The 20,465-nt window shown below is 31.5% G+C and overlaps 1 protein-coding gene, 2 long non-coding RNA genes and 1 other non-coding gene across 4 annotated transcripts; 1 reads left to right on the top strand and 3 right to left on the bottom strand.

The window, feature by feature from the left end:
- The first annotated feature begins 342 nt into the window (after positions 1-342).
- Positions 343-450, top strand: LOC148561338 (small nucleolar RNA R71). Its single transcript, XR_015888039.1, has one exon. It is a non-coding gene; the product is annotated as a small nucleolar RNA R71 (small nucleolar RNA).
- A 3,549-nt stretch (positions 451-3,999) lies between these two features.
- LOC148561337 (uncharacterized) lies at positions 4,000-9,342 on the bottom strand. Its single transcript, XR_015885781.1, has 3 exons — positions 8,977-9,342; positions 8,406-8,581; positions 4,000-4,103 (listed from the first exon to the last, which is right to left on the bottom strand). It is a non-coding gene; the product is annotated as an uncharacterized LOC148561337 (long non-coding RNA).
- A 1,981-nt stretch (positions 9,343-11,323) lies between these two features.
- LOC107612090 (uncharacterized) lies at positions 11,324-13,077 on the bottom strand. Its single transcript, XR_001613594.3, has 5 exons — positions 12,941-13,077; positions 12,468-12,536; positions 12,304-12,372; positions 12,091-12,210; positions 11,324-11,577 (listed from the first exon to the last, which is right to left on the bottom strand). It is a non-coding gene; the product is annotated as an uncharacterized LOC107612090 (long non-coding RNA).
- Positions 13,078-13,731: 654 nt separating this feature from the next.
- Positions 13,732-16,813, bottom strand: LOC148561336 (uncharacterized). Its single transcript, XM_088490744.1, has 5 exons — positions 16,270-16,813; positions 15,081-15,408; positions 14,587-14,686; positions 14,344-14,493; positions 13,732-14,220 (listed from the first exon to the last, which is right to left on the bottom strand). Exons 1-5 carry the CDS (start codon positions 16,811-16,813, stop codon positions 13,732-13,734), a joined length of 1,611 nt encoding a protein of 536 aa, XP_088346870.1.
- Positions 16,814-20,465: the final 3,652 nt, after the last annotated feature.

Below are 20,465 nucleotides of genomic sequence, written 5' to 3'. Positions count from 1 at the left end.
TTCTTCTTCAGAGGAAGCTTCCTTAGTACTGCCTGGTGAAGCTTGCATTCCAGACAGACTCTGAGAAATTATATTGACTTGCTGAGTCAATATTTTTTTCTGAGCCAATATGGCATTCAGAGTATCAATTTCAAGAACTCCTTTCTTCTGATTTATCCCATTATTCACAGGATTTCTTTCAGAAGTGTACATGAATTGGTTATTTGCAACCATTTCAATGAGTTCCTGAGCTTCTACAAGCGTCTTCTTCAGATGAAGAGATCCTCCAGCAGAACTGTCCAATGACATCTTGGACAGTTCAAACAGACCATCATAGAAGATTCCTATGATGCTCCATTCAGAAAGCATGTCAGAAGGACACCTTCTGATCAATTGCTTGTATCTTTCCCAAGCTTCATAGAGGGATTCACCTTCCTTCTGTCTGAAGGTTTGGACTTTCACTCTAAGCTTGCTCAACTTTTGAGGTGGAAAGAACTTTGCCAAGAAGGCATTGACTAGATTTTCCCAAGAGTTCAGGCTTTCTTTAGGTTGTGAATCCAACCATGTCCTAGCTCTGTCTCTTACAGCAAAAGGAAAAAGTATAAGTCTGTAGACTTCAGGGTCAACCCGATTGGTCTTGACAGTGTCACAGATTTGCAAGAATTCAGCTAAGAACTGATGAGGATCTTCCAATGGAAGTCCATGAAACTTGCAATTCTGTTGCATTAGAGAAACTAATTGAGGCTTAAGCTCAAAGTTGTTTGCTCCAATGGCAGGGATTGAGATGCTTCTCCCATAGAAGTTGGGAGTAGGTGCAGTAAAGTCACCAAGCACCTTCCTTGTATTGTTGACATTGTTGTTTTCGGCTGCCATGGTTTCTTCTTCTTTGAAAAGCTCTGTTAGGCCCTCTAGAGAGAATTGTGCTTTAGCGTCTCTTAGTTTTCTCTTCAAGGTCCTTTCAAGTTAAGGATCAGCTTGAACAAGTATGCCTTTATCTTTGTTCCTGCTCATATGAAAGAGAAGAGAACAAGAAAGTAGGGAATCCTCTATGTCACAGTATAGAGATTACTTAAGGTGTCAGAAGAAAAGAAGAATAGAAGGAGGAGGTAGATAGAAGAGAATTCGAACATATAAAGAAGGATAGAGTTCGAATTGCACCTTGAGGAGGAGTGTTAGTCCCTTAAATAGAAGGATGTGAGAAGAGGGGATGAATTTTTGAAAATAAATTAAGAAGATTTTGAAATAATAAAAAGAAATTTGAAAATTTGATTGAGATTTTCGAAAATTAAGATTGGGAAAGAAATTAAGTGATTTTTGAAAAAGATTTTGAAATTAGAAATAAAAAAGATATGATTGAGAGTTGATTTTGAAAAAGATGTGATTGAAAAGATATGATTGAGAAGATATGATTAAAAATCAATTTTTAAAAAAAGAAAGTTTTAAAATTAAAGTTGATTTACTTGACTAACAAGAAATTAGAAGATATGATTCTAGAATTTAAACTTTTGATCCTTTCTTAATAGGCAAGTAACAACTTGAAAATTTTGAAGTACATCATTAATTATAGCAAGGATTTTCGAAAATAATAAAAAATGGAAAGAAATTGATTTTGAAGAGATATGATTGAAAAGATATGATTTGAAAAAGATTTGATTTTGAAAAATTATGAAGATTTGAAAAAAATTTGAGTTAAAAACAAAATCTTCCCTCTAGTGTCATCCTGGCGTTAAACGCCCAGAATGGCATCCATTCTGGCGTTTAACGCCCAAAATGCTACCTTTTTGGGCGTTAAACGCCCAGCCAAGTAGGTACCCTGGCTGGCGTTGAAACGCCAGTTTTCCTTCTTCACTGGGTGTTTTGAACGCCCAGCTTTTTCAGTTTGATTCCTCTGCTGAATGTTCTGAATCTTCAATTCTCTGTATTATTGACTTGAAAAGACATAGTTTTGAGATTTTTTTTTGAATTTTTTTATTTTTTTAATGATGAAAAACAATCAAAATATAATTAATCTTAGGAAACTCAAATCAAATAGACAATGCATGCAGGACACCAAGCTTAAAAATTTTCATATAGGAGACACTAACAAATTGAGAATGCATATGAGAAACAACAAAACACACAAAACTAGAGAATTTAAAGATCAGAGCAATAAAATCATCAAGAACAACGTGAAGATTAATGAAGAACATATTGCATGTTTTCGAAAAATGCAAGAAGAATGCAATTGACACCAAACTTAAAAATTAATACTAGACTCAAACAAGAAACATAAACTATTTTTGATTTTTATGATTTTATAAAAAAAATTTTGTGATTTTCGAAACTTATATGGAAAATAAAATAAAGGGATTCAAAACTTTTAATAAGAATTCCAGGAATCATGCAATGTTAGTCTAAAGCTTCAGTCTAAAAAGATTAGACATGGTTGGCCAAGCTTCAGCAGTACATTACATTCAGCAGCTAAATTGATGAGAATCAATCAGCTTTTGTGATGATAAAAGCATCACCTTGAAACTCTAGAATTCATTCTTAAAAATTCTAAAAAATAAAAAGAAAAGTACCTAATCTAAGCAACAAGATGAACCGTCAGTTGTCCAAACTTGAACAATCCCCGACAATGGCGCCAAAAACTTGGTGCACGAAATTGTGATTATCAACAATGGCACCAAAGGACTTGGAGCTCTCAAACATGAATCACACTTTGTCACAATTCCACACAACTAACCATCAAGTGCACTGGGTCGTCCAAGTAATAAACCTTACGTGAGTAAGGGTCGATCCCACGGAGACTGTCGGCTTGAAGCAAGCTATGGTCACCTTGTAAATCTCAGTCAGGCTAATTCAGATGGTGATGGAGAATTGATAATTAAAAGATAAATAAAACTATAAAGATAGAGATACTTATGTAATTCTTTGGTTGGAATTTCAGATAAGCGTATGAAGATGCCTTGTTCCTCCTGAACCTCTACTTTCCTATTGCCTTCTTCCAATCATTCATACTCCTTTCCATGGCAAGCTTTATGTTGGGTATCACCGTTGTCAGTGGCTACTTCCCATCCTCTCAGTGAAAACGTTCCAAATGTGCTGTCACCGCACGGCTAATCATCTGTCGGTTATCGATCATGTTGGAATAGGATCCATTGATCCTTTTGCGTCTGTCACACGCCTAACAATCACGAGTTTGAAGCTCGTCACAGCCATCCCTTCCCAGATCCTACTCAGAATACCACAGACAAGGTTTAGACGTTCCGGATCTCAGGAATGGCCGCCAATAATTCTAGCCTATACCACGAAGGTTCCAATCTTAGATTAGAAACCCAAGAGATACACATTCAAGCTTGTTTGCATGTAGAACGGAAGTGGTTGTCAGTCACGCATTCATAGGTGAGAATGGTGATGAGTGTCACATAATCATCACATTCATCATGTTCTTGGGTGCGAATGAATATATTAGAGAAGAAATAGACTTGAGTTGAATAGAAAAACAATAGTACTTTGTATTAATTCATGAAGAACAGCAGAGCTCCACACCTTAATCTATGGTGTGTAGAAACTCCACCGTTGAAAATACATAAGAACAAGGTCTAGGCATGGCCGAATGGCCAGCCTCCAAACGTGTCTAAGATAGTATAAGACTTATCAAAGATCTACAAATACAATAGCAAAAGGTCCTATTTTTAGAAAACTAGTAGCCTAGAGTTACAGAAATGATTAATTAATGCAGAAATCTTCTTCCGGGCCCACTTGGTGTGTGCTTGGGCTGAGCATTGAAGCTTCCATGTGTAGAGACTTTTCTTGGAGTTAAACGCCAGCTTTTGTGCCAGTTTGGGCGTTTAACTCCAGCTTTTGTGCCAGTTTTGGAGTTAAACGCCAGAATTCTTGAGCTGACTTAGAACGCCTGTTTGGGGCATCAAATCTTGAGAAAAGTATAGACTATTATCTATTGCTGGAAAGCCCAAGATGTCTACTTTCCAACACAATTGAGAGCGCGCCAATTGGGCTTCTGTAGCTCCAGAAAATCCACTTTGAGTGCAGGGAGGTCAGAATTCAACAGCATCTGCAGTCCTTCTTCAACCTCTGAATCTGATTTTTGCTCAAGTCCCTCAATTTCAGCCAGAAAATACCTGAAATCACAGAAAAATACACAAACTCATAGTAAAGTCCAAAAATGTGAATTTAGCATAAAAACTAATAAAAACATCCCTAAAAGTAACTAGATCCTACTAAAAATATACTAAAAACAATGCCAAAAAGCGTATAAATTATCCGCTCATCAACTGTTGATGCCATAGGTATGTATAGATGTTCTATTAGTATTTTTAGATGTATAGATGTTGTATATGAATTAGTTTGAAAGGATTGAAAATAGAAATTGAATTCTGTGATACCCTTAGCTAGTTATTGGCAAGGTGGTTTCTTGAAATTATTATAAGCAGTTTATATTATATATGATGAAGAAAAGAAGGTTGCTGTCCACTTTATATATGTTGCCTTATCTACTTATGTTGCTGTCCAACATACAACGTAAATTTTATTTATTTTATTCTTTAGTCGCTCATTTATTCATTTATTTATACTCATTTGTCTATTTTAGATGAATACGAAGATAGTACACGCCTTCATTTATTAGCAAAGGATGTGCATAATTTGCCAGAAGGTTTGCACATAGTTGTCAATTTTGATAAAGATCATGCAGCAATAGAAGAAGTAGCTGGACTTTTTGCAGGAGTTTGTGGGCAATTGGCCACTAATTGTGTAGCATTTCCAATCAGTTTTGAAAAGTGGTCAGACATTCTAGCAAGCTTTTTTGAAAATCAATGGAATATTTTTTCCTAGTAAGAAGATTACTCAAACTCTAAAGCTTATTTCTTTGCCATTATTTAATTATATTTGCTGGTTAATATACTTTCTTTGTTATAATATTGAAGGTTCGATTTTGCTTCAAAGTGAGTGATAACTTGGCCAAACAATTTTTGCTCTAATCGCTTGGCAAAAAATGGAGGGAACATAGGATAAAGCTTTGGAATGATTTTTATGATCCGAGGTTGAGTAAAACCGATATCATAAATAATGCACCAGAAGATATTGCTCCTGATCAATTGGCTTTATTTGTAGAATATCATTTGAAGCCTGAAACACAAGTAAGTACTTACTCTCCTAGTTAAATGTTGTCCTTTTTGATAGCCTTTGGAATACATATAATTGAATATGAATTAGTCAATGTTGTTGAAGAGTGATTTTGATTTCTGGGTGCCTTTAGAGTTGCTAGAGGTTCTGATCTTTATTTTTACAATTGAACTATTGGCTACAGGGCAGTCTTAAATAGTGGTACAATCTCTGTTTATTTTAGTCCTAAATTGCCTTGGTTAGTGCACATTTTTATCCTATTTAAGTCAGTTTTGAAAGATGATGGTTCTTGCGGTAAACATGCAGAAGTGAATATTGCTATAAATTTACATAATTTAGTATTTTTATGTAGTCATCTTTCATGCAAATGTAATCATGAACTGTAAGCTCGTACAGATAATTCTTCTGTAAATGCTATCCTTTTCATTTGATGCAACCAATAGCTGGTCTAAACTCGTCTATATTCTATGCTAGTTGCCCTCTGCAATTGAAGAGTGGTTGTTATCATAGTTGTTCATGTGTATTCACTTCGGTTTCCCATTATTAACTAAACAAACTAATGTAATAATATCTAGTCTATAAATTATACTTTTAATATCTAATCAAAGTAATTTATTACATTTGATCTTTCAAAAATGTGAATTGACCCTACTATTTAATTGTATCCAAATTCAACTTGCAGAAACTTTGTAAGAGGAATCAAGAAATCTGGCAAAAACAAATAATTACTCATACTTCAGGTGCTAAATCAATTGCAAGAAGAAGAGCTGAATTGGTAATCAATTAATGCATGCATATCTGATCTATCTCAAATATAATGCATGCATCATCTCTTAATTTTCTGCATATCTAATCTATCTCAAGTAATAATTAGATGAATGATATATACATGATTGAGGCTGCTATTTTTTGATCGAGTCTTTCTACTTTTCTTAAATTTTAGACGAAAGAGACGGGAATAGAAGTTAGTAGGGTTCAAACGTGGGACATCACTCACAAGAAAATAGATGGTAGTTATGTTAATGAAAATGCTAAAGAAATAGCGGTAAGACTAAAGTGCAATAAGTAACTTGTTTGTATTTCCTTTTCTTTCTTTTTTATAAGATAATGCTATTTTTTATTCTTTCTCTTTCTTTTTATATATATAGGAGAAGATTGAAGTACATAGCAGCCAACAACCAATGGAATCAACTGTTAATTCTCCTCTTGATGCTCTTGGAGTAGTTTTTGGGAAAAAGCACCCTGGTCGTGTTCGAGGTTTAGGTATGGGAGCTGTTCCAACAGTTGCTTTCAAGAACAACACTACAAGGATTAGTCAAATGAATTTAGGTTCTTCAAATGATGCTGGCACATCATCTAATTGTGGTCCAAATGTGCAAGAAGAGTTGGATATCGTTAAAGCGCAATTGCAAGAGCTAGTCTCCTATATTGCTTCTAAGGAAGGAGGTAAAATTCCAATACAATTGGCTGGAATGTTCCCCACTCAACAAATTTTATAGGTACAAATACAATTATCCTCTTTTTTTTCCTTTGCTTTATTCTCCTTGCAGTTGTAATGCTTGGAAATAATGTTGATACAAAAAGTATTACAACAATGATAGGTGTAACTTCAATTTAAAACCATGATTTCTGCACTAGCTTGTGCTCATTAACAAAAAATTCTCAGCAATATTGATGCTTGTGGGGCATGAAAATATAGGGAGCGGTTTGCATGCATGGATGATGAGTTAGTTTGCTTATTTAATTGTTGATTAATGAATAAGAAGGTTATCTCACAGTGATAAGCATATGAATTTTCTTCAGAGATCAGAATTAATTAGCATATGATTTTTTTTAATTTAATGTGTATGATGAGTGTTTGAAATATTTCTCATATTTAATTTGCTCTTATATGTGAATTTTTTAGATGAATTCAAATTCATAAATATCCACTTATCATTAATATATACCTTTTTCTTGCATTTCTTGTCCTCATAATAATTATATTTTTATTGTAGGGATTGGATCAGGAGAATGAGATTCCATCACCAAAAGAGTTAGGAAGTAGGTCTTCTGGAGCAAGCAACAAGGAAGCATGACCTTGCTTGATATGTTTAGACGTATATTAAGGAGTATATTAAGGATTATATGTTAAGACGTATTATTAAAAAAATATTACTTTGATACTTTGTTTTTGGATTATGACATTTCAATTATGACTTGGATTATGACTTTTGGATCATGTATGAATTAAAAATCATGTTATGATGTTTGATTTATGGCAATGCCTTTTGGTTATTACGAGATTTTTAAGTGAGTTTCGAAAATAGCACTTTAAATTGGTGGTTTCAATCTTATTTTAAAAAACATAAAATTGTCATCATAATTAGGTACAAACGGCGGTTAGAAACCCTTATTTTAAATGAAAACGATGCCATTATTTATTCTTGTAATTGTTTACTTTGTTATAGATTCACTCTTATTTCTTCCATTTTTCTTTTCATGCAATTCATGTTTTATGTTCCTTTATTGTTGATTTGAGTTGTTGTTGTTGTTAATTTCCTTGCAATTGATAGTTGTAGATTTACTTTTCTTTCAATCTTATTTTGCTTTCCTTTTATGCCTTCCAAGTGTTTGACAAAATGCTTGGAAGGATGTTAGAGTAGATTTTTGTGTTTTTGGCTTGGGATGGTAATTTAGGTGAACTTGAGTTGCTAATGTCCAAGTAATGATGATTGGTATTCATTGACTCTAGCTTTCCCTAGATTAATTAGTGAGAAGGTTAGGACTTATGGATTAAGATTAATGTAGCTCATTTGACTTTCCTTTATTCATTAGAGGATGACTTAATGGGATTAATCCTTGCAATTATCATGTTGTGGTTAGTGACAAGGATAAAGATCCTTGACCATTATTCCTTGCCAAGACCTTTTTACATTTGAGTTTCATTTACTTTCTTGCCATTTATTTCCATGTTTCTTATTCAAAACCCCAAAATACTTGTCCCATAACCAATAGCAAGAACACTTCCCTGCAATTCCTTTGAGAGACGACCCAAGGTTTGAATACTTCGGTTGTTATTTTTATTGGGGTTCGTTACTTGTGACAACCAAATTTTTGCATGAGAGAATTCTTTGTTGGTTTAAAAACTATACTTGCAACGAGATTTCAATTGTGAAATTCTTTACCAACCAATTTTCCCTTCATCAAGAATCTAATTCAATGAAGATGCCATAATCCAATAAAACTTTGAATGCAAGTACCTTCACAATCATATTAAATTAATGATAAGAACAAACATGAGAAGAGATTAAGATAACCTGGGACAAGATGGAAAGGAGCAGCAGACCTGCTACAACGGTGTTGTGGATCAAACCTCCTTCAGCGGTGTTATGGATTGAACCTCCTTCAGCGGACCTCCTTCTTTAAACAAACGGCACCAACAGTCCTTCCTTCTCCACCATCAGGAATCCTTGTTTTTCTTGTTCTACGGTGGCTAAATGGAAGAAGGGGAGATAATGGGATAGTGGGATTTTTAATTTTTGATTTCAAGTATTGCAAACTGTAAAGAGCGCTGCGTGTGTTTGTTGTTTTTGGCTTTTAGTGCTTTTTTTTAATTAGATATACTATAATTTTTTTAAATTTTAGTATTTCTAATTTTAAATTTGAAATTTATATTTTTTAAAAGAAGAATTAAATTTTTAATTAAATTTCAAAACAAAAAACCCCAAGCAACGAAAAAAAGCAACTCAAAAACCAACTATTCCTACGGACAGAAAACTACAATGTCTAGAACAACAAGAACTGAAATAGCAACTCACTAATTAAAACAAAGACTAACTAAAACAATAATTGAAAAATTAATACAATAAAAAAAGAAAAATAAATTACCTTAGTTTTCACATGTTTTGAAAATCAGCAGCAGAAGGGAGAGGGAGCTGAAGCTTTCAGGGCGATGGATATAGCTGAACGGAGGAATGCACAACGGCGGATGAGAGGCTGCACAGTGGGAAAATGGCGGCTACGTGGAGGCCCGAAAATGCATGGGAAAATAGGTGTTTGGATGACGCTTGACAGCGCGCACCGCGGCGGAGCAGACGCGACGACAGTGGTGACTGGACTGGTTGAAGAATGGCGGAGAAATGGAGGTTACATGTTCAAATCTCTGCTGCATTCGAAGCTTCAAAGAAAGGGGCTCTTTTAGAGTTTTGGAAGTGAGGTAACAGAGCTGAGGACAAGAAAATCTAGGGTGTTTTGGTTTTTGTTTCTCTTTCTTTCTTTGTTATAAAATGGCACCGTCTTATACTGTTATTATGTGTATGGTTTTAATAAATAAATGTAGATGAATATGATTTAAATAAACCATTTAATCAATTCAATACCAATAGACATATTTGTGTTATTACTTGTATGATTAATTATGTTTATATATTTGATTTAAAAAAATAATTTATAAAATTTTTAAATTAAAAAATTAACAATTTAATATTTTTAAATATATATATATATATATATCTTGAATATATTTAAAAATATTAAATTACTAATTTTTTAATTTAAAAATTTTTGAATTTAATTCCAAACTCATAATCCAAATTAAATTGAAGTCAGAATCACCTTAACATTCAACAAGTTAAATAAACAATTTGTCTATCAAATTTTTATAATTATATTTTTTATCATCATAATTTTTTTCTAATTTTTTTGAATGAAAAAATAAAAATAAATATTTACTTATTTCAATTTATTCTAATTTATCAGCGAATAAAATATAAGAATATTAATTTTTGTCTATTTGTCTTTTGTATATTTTTTTTAATTAATGTCATTTTTTAATTTCTTTTTTGAAACCACACGGTCTAAGTGTTGAAATTTGAATTATTGATCTGCGTATGAGGTGAAGGGATACACTGAAAAATAAAAAATAATAAAGGTATATGTGTAATTAATGGACGACAACTTTAAAATATTTAAAAAATGCTTTATGAATACAGTAAATAAGTTTTTTTTTAGAGTATAGTAAATAAGCTCTTTTATGACAAAATATGTGTAAATTAAATAATCCAACGAGTTAAACAGCTTGATTCGTATAATATTTTTTTTAAATTGGACAAAAAACCAATTTGAGAAGGAGTTTACAAAATGTTTCTAGAGCAAAAAGAGTCCCTTTAAGTTAATTATATGTTATATATTTATAATGGGTTGGTCAGGTCGTCGAATTAAGTAAAAAAAAAAAAAAAAATAAAAGTTTATAATTTAATACAATATAATATATAATAGTATATTTTTAAATTATGATATAATATCATTATTGATGAATGATAGTAAATTACTTATTTTGAATTCGAACTTCATGTGCTCCTTTGGTATAATTATTTATAGTTTACTACCTTATTATAAAAAAGATAAATAAGCTAAGCCAAAGGTTGTAGTTTTAAAGGCAATATATAGAAGAAAGAAAATATTGTTGTAGGCTTGTAGCCAATAATACTCCAGAAAATTATATAAGAAACATACTCTCAAAATTTATTAGTCTTAGAATTTGAATTTCATTATTCACATAAAATTAATTTAATGGATTATTTAATATAAATATTTATATATAATAAAAAAATTGAAGACATATATATATATATATATATATATATAAAATTCGACCTCCATTTTAAATTTCGTTATTCACATAAAAATTAATTTGATGGATAATTTGATATAAGTATTTTTATATAATAAAAAATTTGGATATATATAATTTTATCAACGCTTAAAAAGTGGTGCTAAAAATTGAAATAATATTTTTTAATTTAAAATTAAAATAAAAATTATTAAAATATATATAAATAGAAAATAATTTTTTAATATTATAAATAATTCGCACAATAATTAATTTTAATAAATAAAAAATATTTATTTTTTTGTATTTTATATATTTTATATTTTTAATTATGTAAGTTTGATTAGTTTAGATCTTACTAATATAAGTAAATATATTTAAAATTATTTCATTTTTTTATTCCGTTTAAAATTATATATATTATTCTGTTTTTTTAATTGAAAAAATAAAAAATTTAATATTTTCATGTATTATATATAATATTTTAAATAAATTATAGTTTTAAAATATTTTGATGAAAAATTATATTATACTCTAGGATATTCTGTATTTATTAGAGTCCATCAATACTCTTCTTTTATATTAGCCTTTAATTTTTATCTAATAAAATCTAATGGTCTAGATAAATGTGGTACATCCAATAAACACATAATTATTGTGCTCATTTTATACATATCCAAATTGAAATTCTATAGCTACACTCGCATATAAAGAATAATACATCACTAAGTATTACCTATATAAGAAATTATAGAAAGTAGAAATCAATTGATATTAAACACGACATTAGAATCCATGTCATATGCTGTCATGATCCTTCAAAACAAGTAATTCTATCCCATCCAAGGACTAGCTGTCTTATCCTGAGAGTTCAATATCTAGAACAAAAAAGGTGCAATGCATCAGACATCATATAAACAACAAAATTTAGAAAAAAGAAGGAAAATATTAAAATGGTTCCTAGTCTACCTAACAAGATCAGTTTAAAATGTAAATATAGACCAGGAATTTAGCCCTAAATTCAATGCATTCACTACATAAACACTCGGATCAGAAGCATCGATCATAAACCATGAAATAATCATAAAAAAAAGTGTTAAACTGAATGCCATTCAGGAAATCCATTTGCAATATACTAAAATTTATTTTGTAGATGGCAATACAGCAGTGAGAAATTTCTATCGCACTCAAGTAATACACCAAATTTAGTCCCACTTGTTCAAATGGTTAAATAAATTAGGTCTCTTTTGGCCACCTCATCTAAAATATGTTTAGGTCTTCCTCTTCCTCTCATCACTTGTCTATCTTCTATCTAAAACTCAGCATAAAATTTTCAAGATGTACGAGACCAAAAATTCACAGAAACATAACATGTTCAGGAAGGCACTTACTTCTACTAAAGGTTTTGACTTGTACCTTGAACTCTGAACAAAGCTACCTGTGTTTCATGTAGCTTTCATCTGTGGTAACTTTTTCTTCTATGAAATTTTTATATTCCAAACTGTTTCCCCCTTACAACAAGAAAAATGAAAAATTCAGCACATGCTGCTTTCTATTAAAATTACGAGCTATAGTCTTAAACTGAGATTATAATGTGTACATACCTTAAATATGATTAGTCTCTGAAGTATTGAAAAAAACTAAATTGGCTCCTTACTCTCATGAATTTAAGCCTGAACAGGCATGTGATGTAAATTAGATTAATTTATTTATTGCACATAATTATTCAACAACTTATTATGAAAGAGCAGGCAAGAATATCACTAACCACAACTGGATTAGTTCTTGCTGAATCAGCCATAATATTCATGTGATAGATGAATGCTATTTTATCCTCCTGCAAGCCAAAAATAATAGAACATATTAAGAGTTTCTTCACAATAACAACCTCCACCACCAACCTTTATCCAAATACATGAGTTCGAGTTTATTCATGGCTACAAAAAAAATAAAAATAATAATTACAAGATTGAAGGTAAAATTTAGACAGCTTCTGAAAATAAAATTTCACTTCCAAATCACTTCTATTTTTAATGCCAAACAAGATGTCATGGGCTGCAATTTCAACAAACAAAGAAAACATCATTAGACTATCCTATAATATATAATTTTTATTTTAAAGAGAAGGAAATAGATTGTCTGTAAATAATATAACCTTGAAAACTTAATAAATTTATGTGAATTTCAGTAGAAAAAATTGCTTAGATGATACATAACAAAAAAACAATGCCTGTTGCTTACTGTTACAGATTTACAGCCAAGCCAAGCATAAAAGAGAGTGTCATCCCTTCCATTTCCAAGAAATGTATACTGTCGTTGTAAAGCCTTGTCATTCTGCAACTAAAAGAAGAGACAATTCATCAGCATCCACCTGCCAAACCTGAATTTGCAGTATTTAGAAGAGATCACAATTTAGCACTATGGCTACAATGTACATAGAGAATATGAAATCTGAAGATCAAATCCTCCTAAGAATATAAATTTCTTTTAGGGACACAATTTGGCTCTATAATAACATGGTTAGGATTCTAGCATAAAATTTTCAATAACAAAGGTGGAAAGTGAGCGTGTGGTAGCGATCCACTAAGTAAGCTGGATTTAAATTGGGGAATGAAAGTTTGAGATAAGTACAAGTATATATGCCTTGTTGGAAATCAAGATAATATCCCTAGAACATTATGGAATATTAGATGTGATCTCTTAGAATTAATATTGATATTTATTGTCATTATTTGCTTATTTGATTAGGATTACGGCTTCCTTATCCCTGTTATCATAAATAAGAGTAATGTCTTTTTGTTGTATCAAATCATCCAATTTTTTTTAAGGAAGTACAAATGAACATGAACCAATTCAAAATGAAGCAGTAGAGTAGTAGACTTATACAATTGAAGAACCCCAGTTACATAAAAATAGGTAAAAAAAATCAAAGAAACAAAATTTGTTTTACTCATAGCTGACCTTTATTTTGTAAGGTGGCTGAGGCATTTCATCGAACATATGAGATACATAAAGACACAAAACTTGTAAATCTACATCACATAGTCTTCATTCTCATCTTCGGAACAAGCACTTTCACTATCTTTACCGTCAAACTCTTCATTATCGTTGATGAACTCATCATTGAGCAAAGTGTCCATTGGACAATTTATATCTTCTACGTTCACTTCTTCCATTTGAGCATTTGCATCAAACAATGAAATAACTTCATCCTCCAAAACAACACTTTGCGCTCTTACTTCAGAAACACTTTCTTGATAAAAATCATTACTGTCATCCTGCCAATTAGGTTCTTCATCTGGATCATGCAAAGTTTCATTCATATAGAGCTTGGCTGTAACTTTACAAGCCGCGCACCATTCCCAACTGGACTTATTCTCACTATGTGGATATTTTGTGTAATATATCTTTTGTGCTTGTTTAGCCAAAACAAACGGCTCATTTGATTGTAGTCTTGATTTATACTTTATGTCAACTAACCCATATCTCTCGTCAACTTTTACACCGTTAATTGGGTCAAACTAGCAGCATCGAAAGATAAATACAGTATTTCCACAGTCCAAGTATGACAGTTCCAATATCTCCTCAAGAATGCCGTAGTAGTTCAAGTCATTTTCTCCATAAATATTTCCTTTAACACATACCCCACTATTCATAGTAGTTCTATTTTTATTGTGATCCTTAGTATGAAATCTATATCCATTAACTTTTAAGCCATTGTACGAAGTGACAGACTTGGAAGGACCATGAGCTATTTGTTGAATCATTCTACTTTCAATGTGACCTGTATCTACCTACAAATGAATATAATAACAATTGAAAGTTATACATTCTTGCAATACAAATAATTTTAAAGTTATAAATATTTAATTTCAAAAATCACTCACTTGATTCTTTATCCATTTACTAAAATCCTTATCGTGGGCAATTAGTATTTCATCATTGGATATATTTGGATCTAACTCTTTCAGTGAATTCTCAAATTGTCTAATAAATAAAGTAATCAATATAACATTCAATTTAATTGTAAAATTAGTGTATATATATATATAAACTAGTTCTAACTTACTGGAGATAAGGTTCTATTTCTTCGCAGTTTACAAGAATGTATGTGTGGATGATATGTAGCTCTTCATCAGTTAAGTATTTTTTTGAACCTCGCCTGATGAAAAGATATGGGTATCTAAAAATAGACAAGTGATTCTCGTCCATATTTGAACCACCATCATTATTCCTAGGAACTTGAGTCCGCCTGTTTGTACTGTTGACTCAAAATACATAGAAGTAAAGTTTGAAATTTCTTCCAAAATATATGCTTTGCAAATAGATCCTTCAACTCTTGCCTTATTTCGAACTTTTCGTTTTTAAGTATAGCATACACCTTTCAAATGGATACATCCATCGATACTGCACAGGTCCTCCAACCTTAGCTTCATAGGGGATGTGGATAACTAAATGCTCCATCACATTAAAGAAAGCTGGCGGAAAAATTTTTTCTAGCTTACAAACCATTTCAATAATGGAAATCTCTGCCTTCTCCACAGCATCAGGACGTATTTCAGTAGCACAAATTTCTTTAAAGAACAAGCTAAGATCTGTTAGCACTCCCCATATAGATTTTGGCAACACGTCTCGAAATGCCAACGGAATTAGTCTTTTCATGAAAACAGGACTGTCGTGACTCTTCATTCCATATATCTTCCCATTCGCTAGATTAACACATCGTGAGATATTTGATGCATAACAATCAGGAAATTTTAATTGCTTTATCCACTCACATACTATCCTCCTTTGTTGAGAATCTAAGACATATGTGGCTTTTAGTTTTTTGTATTTTTCATTCTCGAATACCAACTCCAAGTTAGGGCGTTTGCATATTAGCTTCAAATTTTCTCTTGCATTCACGTTGTCTTTTGTCTTGCCCTTTACGTCCATAACAGTGTTAAAGATGTTGTCAAAAATATTTTTTTCAATGTGCATAATGTCTAAATTGTGTCTTATCAAATTAGTTGACCAATAAGGCAACACCCAAAATATGCTTTTTCTCACCCAATTATGAATGGTACCAAAGTCACCCTTTTTTCCTCTCGAATTTGCCCCAAAGATAGCTTCCTTGAGTTTGTTCAACTCATTTAAGATTTTAACTCCACTCATTCGTTTCGGTGGAAAAGAGTTTTCCACGGTTGACTTTTTAAAAGAGTATCGATCACGACGAAATGCATGACCAGCAGGCAAGAACTGTCGATGACAATCAAACCAACAGGGTTTAGCGCCATGTTGTAGTCAAAACGATTTAGTGTTCTTCATGCAAATCGGACAAGAAAGTCGACCATGAGTGCTCCAACCAGACAACATTCCATAAGCTGGAAAATCACTTATAGTCCACAATAATGCTGCCTTCATGTTAAAATTTTTCTTTTCCCATGCATCTTAAGTAGTAACACCATTGTTCCACAAAACCTTTAACTTGTCAATCAGTGGTCTAAGATAAACATCTAATCTTTTTCCAGGAGACTTCGGTCCAGGGATCAAAAGACTGAGGAATATGTACTCTCTTCATATGCACATACTTAGAGGAAGATTGTAAGGTGTGACAAACACAGGCCAACATGAGTATGGAGTCTTCGAGCCAGAAAATGGATTAAAACCATCAGTGCAAAGTCCAAGCCTGACATTTCTAGATTCTTGGGCAAATAGTTCATGGGTGGCATCAAATTGTTTCCAAGCATCAGCATCAGCCGGATGTGTGATCACCGATTCATCATGGCATACTCCATCCACATGCCACTTCATATATTGCGCAGTAGTTTTAGACATAAACAAATGTTGAAGTCTTGCAGTAATAGGAAAATATCTCAATATTGAGTATGGCACATCCCTACTGCTATTAGATGTATCCCCTGCCTTTGGCTTAAATCGTGGGTGTCCACACATTGTGCAGGCTACATAACTAGTCTTGTCACTTGTTTCTTTATAATATAGCATGCAGTGATTAGGACAAATATCAATTTTCTCATATCCTAATCCTAATTCTTGAATCATTGTCTTTGACCGGTAGAAATCTTCTGGCAACTTCTCTGATTCTGGGAGCATGCTCTTGATTATGGCAACCATTCGATTATAACAGCTCTCACTCATGTTGAATTCTGACTTCAAGTTAACTAGCTAGGTGGTGCAGCCATCCCACAAAGGTTCGTCAGCACTTCTCATCAACTTATAAAACTTCGACGCGGATGGATTTGGATCCACTTCTAAACCTTCCACTACGTTTAAGTTATCACCTGCAGCATCAATAACCATGTCTACATATGGATTTGTATTCTCCTCTTCATGTTCTTGGGTAACATTTGTTGCGTCCTGTTCAACCCATCTTTCCTCACCATGAGCAATCCATTTTATATAACCCTCCATAAACCCACGATCACACAAATGCTTTTCGACCCAAAATATTTCATCCCTAAGTCTGTTCTTACATTTTGTGCATGGACAAAGAATGCGACCGAAACTATCAATGACTGTCGGGTTTCTTTCTACAAAATCTATGAATTTCACAACACCTTTCTTAAATTCCTCGCTTAGATGACCAGTGCAATCTTGCCTTCGTGACATCCAACTTCTATTGGGTGCCATGATTATCTGGACTAAGGTTTTATTTTAGTTGTAATACCAATGTTTAACATGCATATAAATGGATATAGTCTCGTGTATATTTTTTTCTGAATTTTATTAATATATTTTTATTCACAATCATACTAAATAACCCCTTCCACAAGTTATAAAGTAACAAACATAATACATTCAATTTTAAAATAAAGATATAAATCATAAAAAGATAATATACAAAGCTTGAAGAAAATAATCATAAACAATTTGAAGCATTAGAAAAACCAAAAACAATTGGGTATCATTAATCTCATGTCAAGAACTTCAAGTCACGAGGTTAAAAAGTATGGAGATATACTGAGTTCAATAAAAAAATATTAATAACTAATTATATCTTTTAGTACAATAAGAACTCAAGATATTGACAGAACTACCATTACAGCAAGAAAAGAGGAACTTAAAATTCATGACAATATGAAGCAAGACAGCAAAAAACTCAAGTTCAATCACTAACAAATTCTATTAGCAATGAACAAATTTAAGTAATTATTTTAGAACAGCAACAAGTTAAAGGTTCCAGTAACAAATTTCAATCACACATTCAACTTTCAACAATAAATCCAACTTTCAACAACAATATCAAAGTGCATTCAAGTTCAATTAGTAATAAATTCTTTCAGCAATTAACAAATTTAAGTGATCATTTTAGATAAGCAAAAAATTCAATGTTCCAGCAACAAATTTCAACCACACATTCAACTTTCAGCAACAAATTTCAGCCACACATTCAACTTTCAATAACAAAATCAACTTTCAACAACAAAATCAAAGTGCATTCAAGTTCAATCAGTAACAAATTCTTTCAGCAATGAACAAATTTAAGTGACCATTTCAGATAAGCAAAAAATTCAAGGTTCCAGCATCAAATTTCAGCCACACATTCAACTCTCAGCAACAAATTCATCACATTCAACTCTCAGCAACAAATTCATCTTTCAACAACAAAATCAAAGTGCATTCAAGTTCAATCAGTAACATTCTTTGAGCAATGAACAAATTTAAGTGATCATTTCAGAACAGCAACAAGTTAAAGGTTCCAGTAACAAATTTCTCATCCACATATTCAACTTTCAGCAATAAATCCAACTTTGAACAACAAAATCAAAGTGCATTCAAGTTCAATCAATAATAAATTCTTTCAGCAATGAACAAATTTAAGTGATCATTCCAGATAAGCAAAAAATTCATGGTTTCAGTAACAAATTTCAGCCACATATTCAACTTTCAGCACCAAATTCAAATTTCAACAACAAAATCAAAGTGCTTTTAAGTTCAATCAGTAACAAATTCTTTCAGCAATTAACAAATTTAAGTGACCATTTCAGATAAGCAAAAAATTCAAGGTTCCAGTAAGAAATTTCACCCACATATTTAACTTTCAGCAACAAATTCATCTTTCGACAAAAAAATCAAAGTGCATTCAAGCTCAATCAGTAAAGTGATAATTTCAAAACAGAAAGAAAGGAAAAATTAATTGGAACTCACCAAATTGGGTTGTGCGAAGGAACTTGAGGTGAGGCTCAAAGTAAGAAGATGAATGAAGACCAGCCCACTGGGACCTGCTACCTCTGTTGCCGGCAACGACAAGTATAGGGAAGGAACACTTCTGAGTACGAGAGGATGAGGAGACAGAGTGCGACCCCAGGACCTGCTGCTTCTTCCGCGGTGACGATGATGGGGAATAAGGTGTGCGACTGGGTGCAAGACAGCGATGGTGAAGAAAGCTGGCCAACTGGCTTGACGACCGAAGCAAGAAGATGACAACAAGCGCGGTGACTGAGTTTGAGAGAGTGAGGATACAGAGCGACCGAAGATGATAATGGCCTGAGAGAGACGTTGGGGGTTCAGCATTGGTGGTCATTCAGATTAGGAGGGGGAGACTTGGGGCGACACCATTTCTGCCCCTTTTGTTTTCTAATATTTTTGAAAAATTAATTTTTATGTTTTTTAAATAATAAATTTAAGATAAAAAATAAAAATTTTTTAAATAATAAATTATTAATAAATAAAAAATAAAAATAAAAATAAAAATTTTATAAGTTATTTAATTTTTTTAATATATAGAATAATAAAATTTGAATAAATTTAAGTATAATATTAAAATTATTAGGTTGTTATTATATATAACAATCAAGATCAAAAATTTATAAATGTTTATAAATTTATTTATTTTCTCAATCTTATTTAATTTGAAGCAGATGTAAAAATTTAAATTTAAAAAAATCTTTTTTCGCATAATTTTAATTGCTATATTTTTTTATTTTATATTTAATATCTTAAATCATCGTTAGTCATTATTCTTTCGAAATTTTTAATTTTTAATTTTATTATTTTTATTCTCCATACATATATCTATCATTATTTTTTTCATTAAGTGGAAGAAAGATAGAAAAAGAGTATTACATGTACTTAGTAGAATAATGAGAAAGACAATAAGGATATAAGTTATGTGTAAAATAAAAGGGTAATGGTAAAAAGAAGAAAGAAAAATTAACTGATAATTATATTTTTGACCAATTTTTAAAATGACAGTTATATTATTCAGAGATAATAATAATTATACATGTATAAAGAATAAAAATAGAAAAGGATAGTGTATAATATGATGAGATGATATAATCAAAATATAAATTAATAATTTTAAAAAATAATAAAATTAAAGATAATTAAAGATATTTAAGATAAAATTGAAGTAATACATTTTTTATCTATTAGAATTATGGATGAAAATAAAAAAATTCTTTGCATATAAATTTTTAAATTTGCTTCAAATTAAATAGGATTGAGAAAATAAATAAATTTAATAAAATTTATAGGTAACTAATCTTTAAATAATATTAGTAAGTGTTTATATTGAGGACAAGACACCTCAATAAACCAAATGCACATTAATATTACCTGAATGTCCTAAATCAGAAAATGTAATGTCAAAGTCCCAAAGCACATTTTTATATAAATCAAATTGATTAAATTCGATTTAATGAGACACGTAGTAAATCGAATCCAATGGATTCGAATTAGGTGAAAAACGTTATTGAATGAAAATCGAATCAAGTAGATTCGAATTAAGTGTGTACAAGATGTCTCTGGTACGGGTTGAGAG

The sequence above is a fragment of the Arachis ipaensis genome, chromosome B6, assembly GCF_059453495.1.
Source record: "Arachis ipaensis isolate K30076 ecotype BB chromosome B6, ASM5945349v1, whole genome shotgun sequence".
In the NCBI taxonomy this organism is placed as follows: Eukaryota; Viridiplantae; Streptophyta; class Magnoliopsida; order Fabales; family Fabaceae; genus Arachis; species Arachis ipaensis.
The sequence above is the reverse complement of the archived record's forward strand: the minus strand, read 5'-3'. Positions and strand labels throughout refer to the sequence as shown.

Coding starts and splice junctions, on each gene's coding strand:
- LOC148561336 (XM_088490744.1), bottom strand. CDS start 16,813: ATGGTTGCCATAATCAAGAGCATGCTCCCAGAATCAGAGAAGTTGCCA. Junction 15,409..16,269: donor ACCTTACAATCTTCCTCTAA/GTATGTGCATAT, acceptor GTGTTAATCTAG/CGAATGGGAAGATATATGGA. Junction 14,221..14,343: donor GAACTACTATGAATAGTGGG/GTATGTGTTAAA, acceptor CGATGCTGCTAG/TTTGACCCAATTAACGGTGT.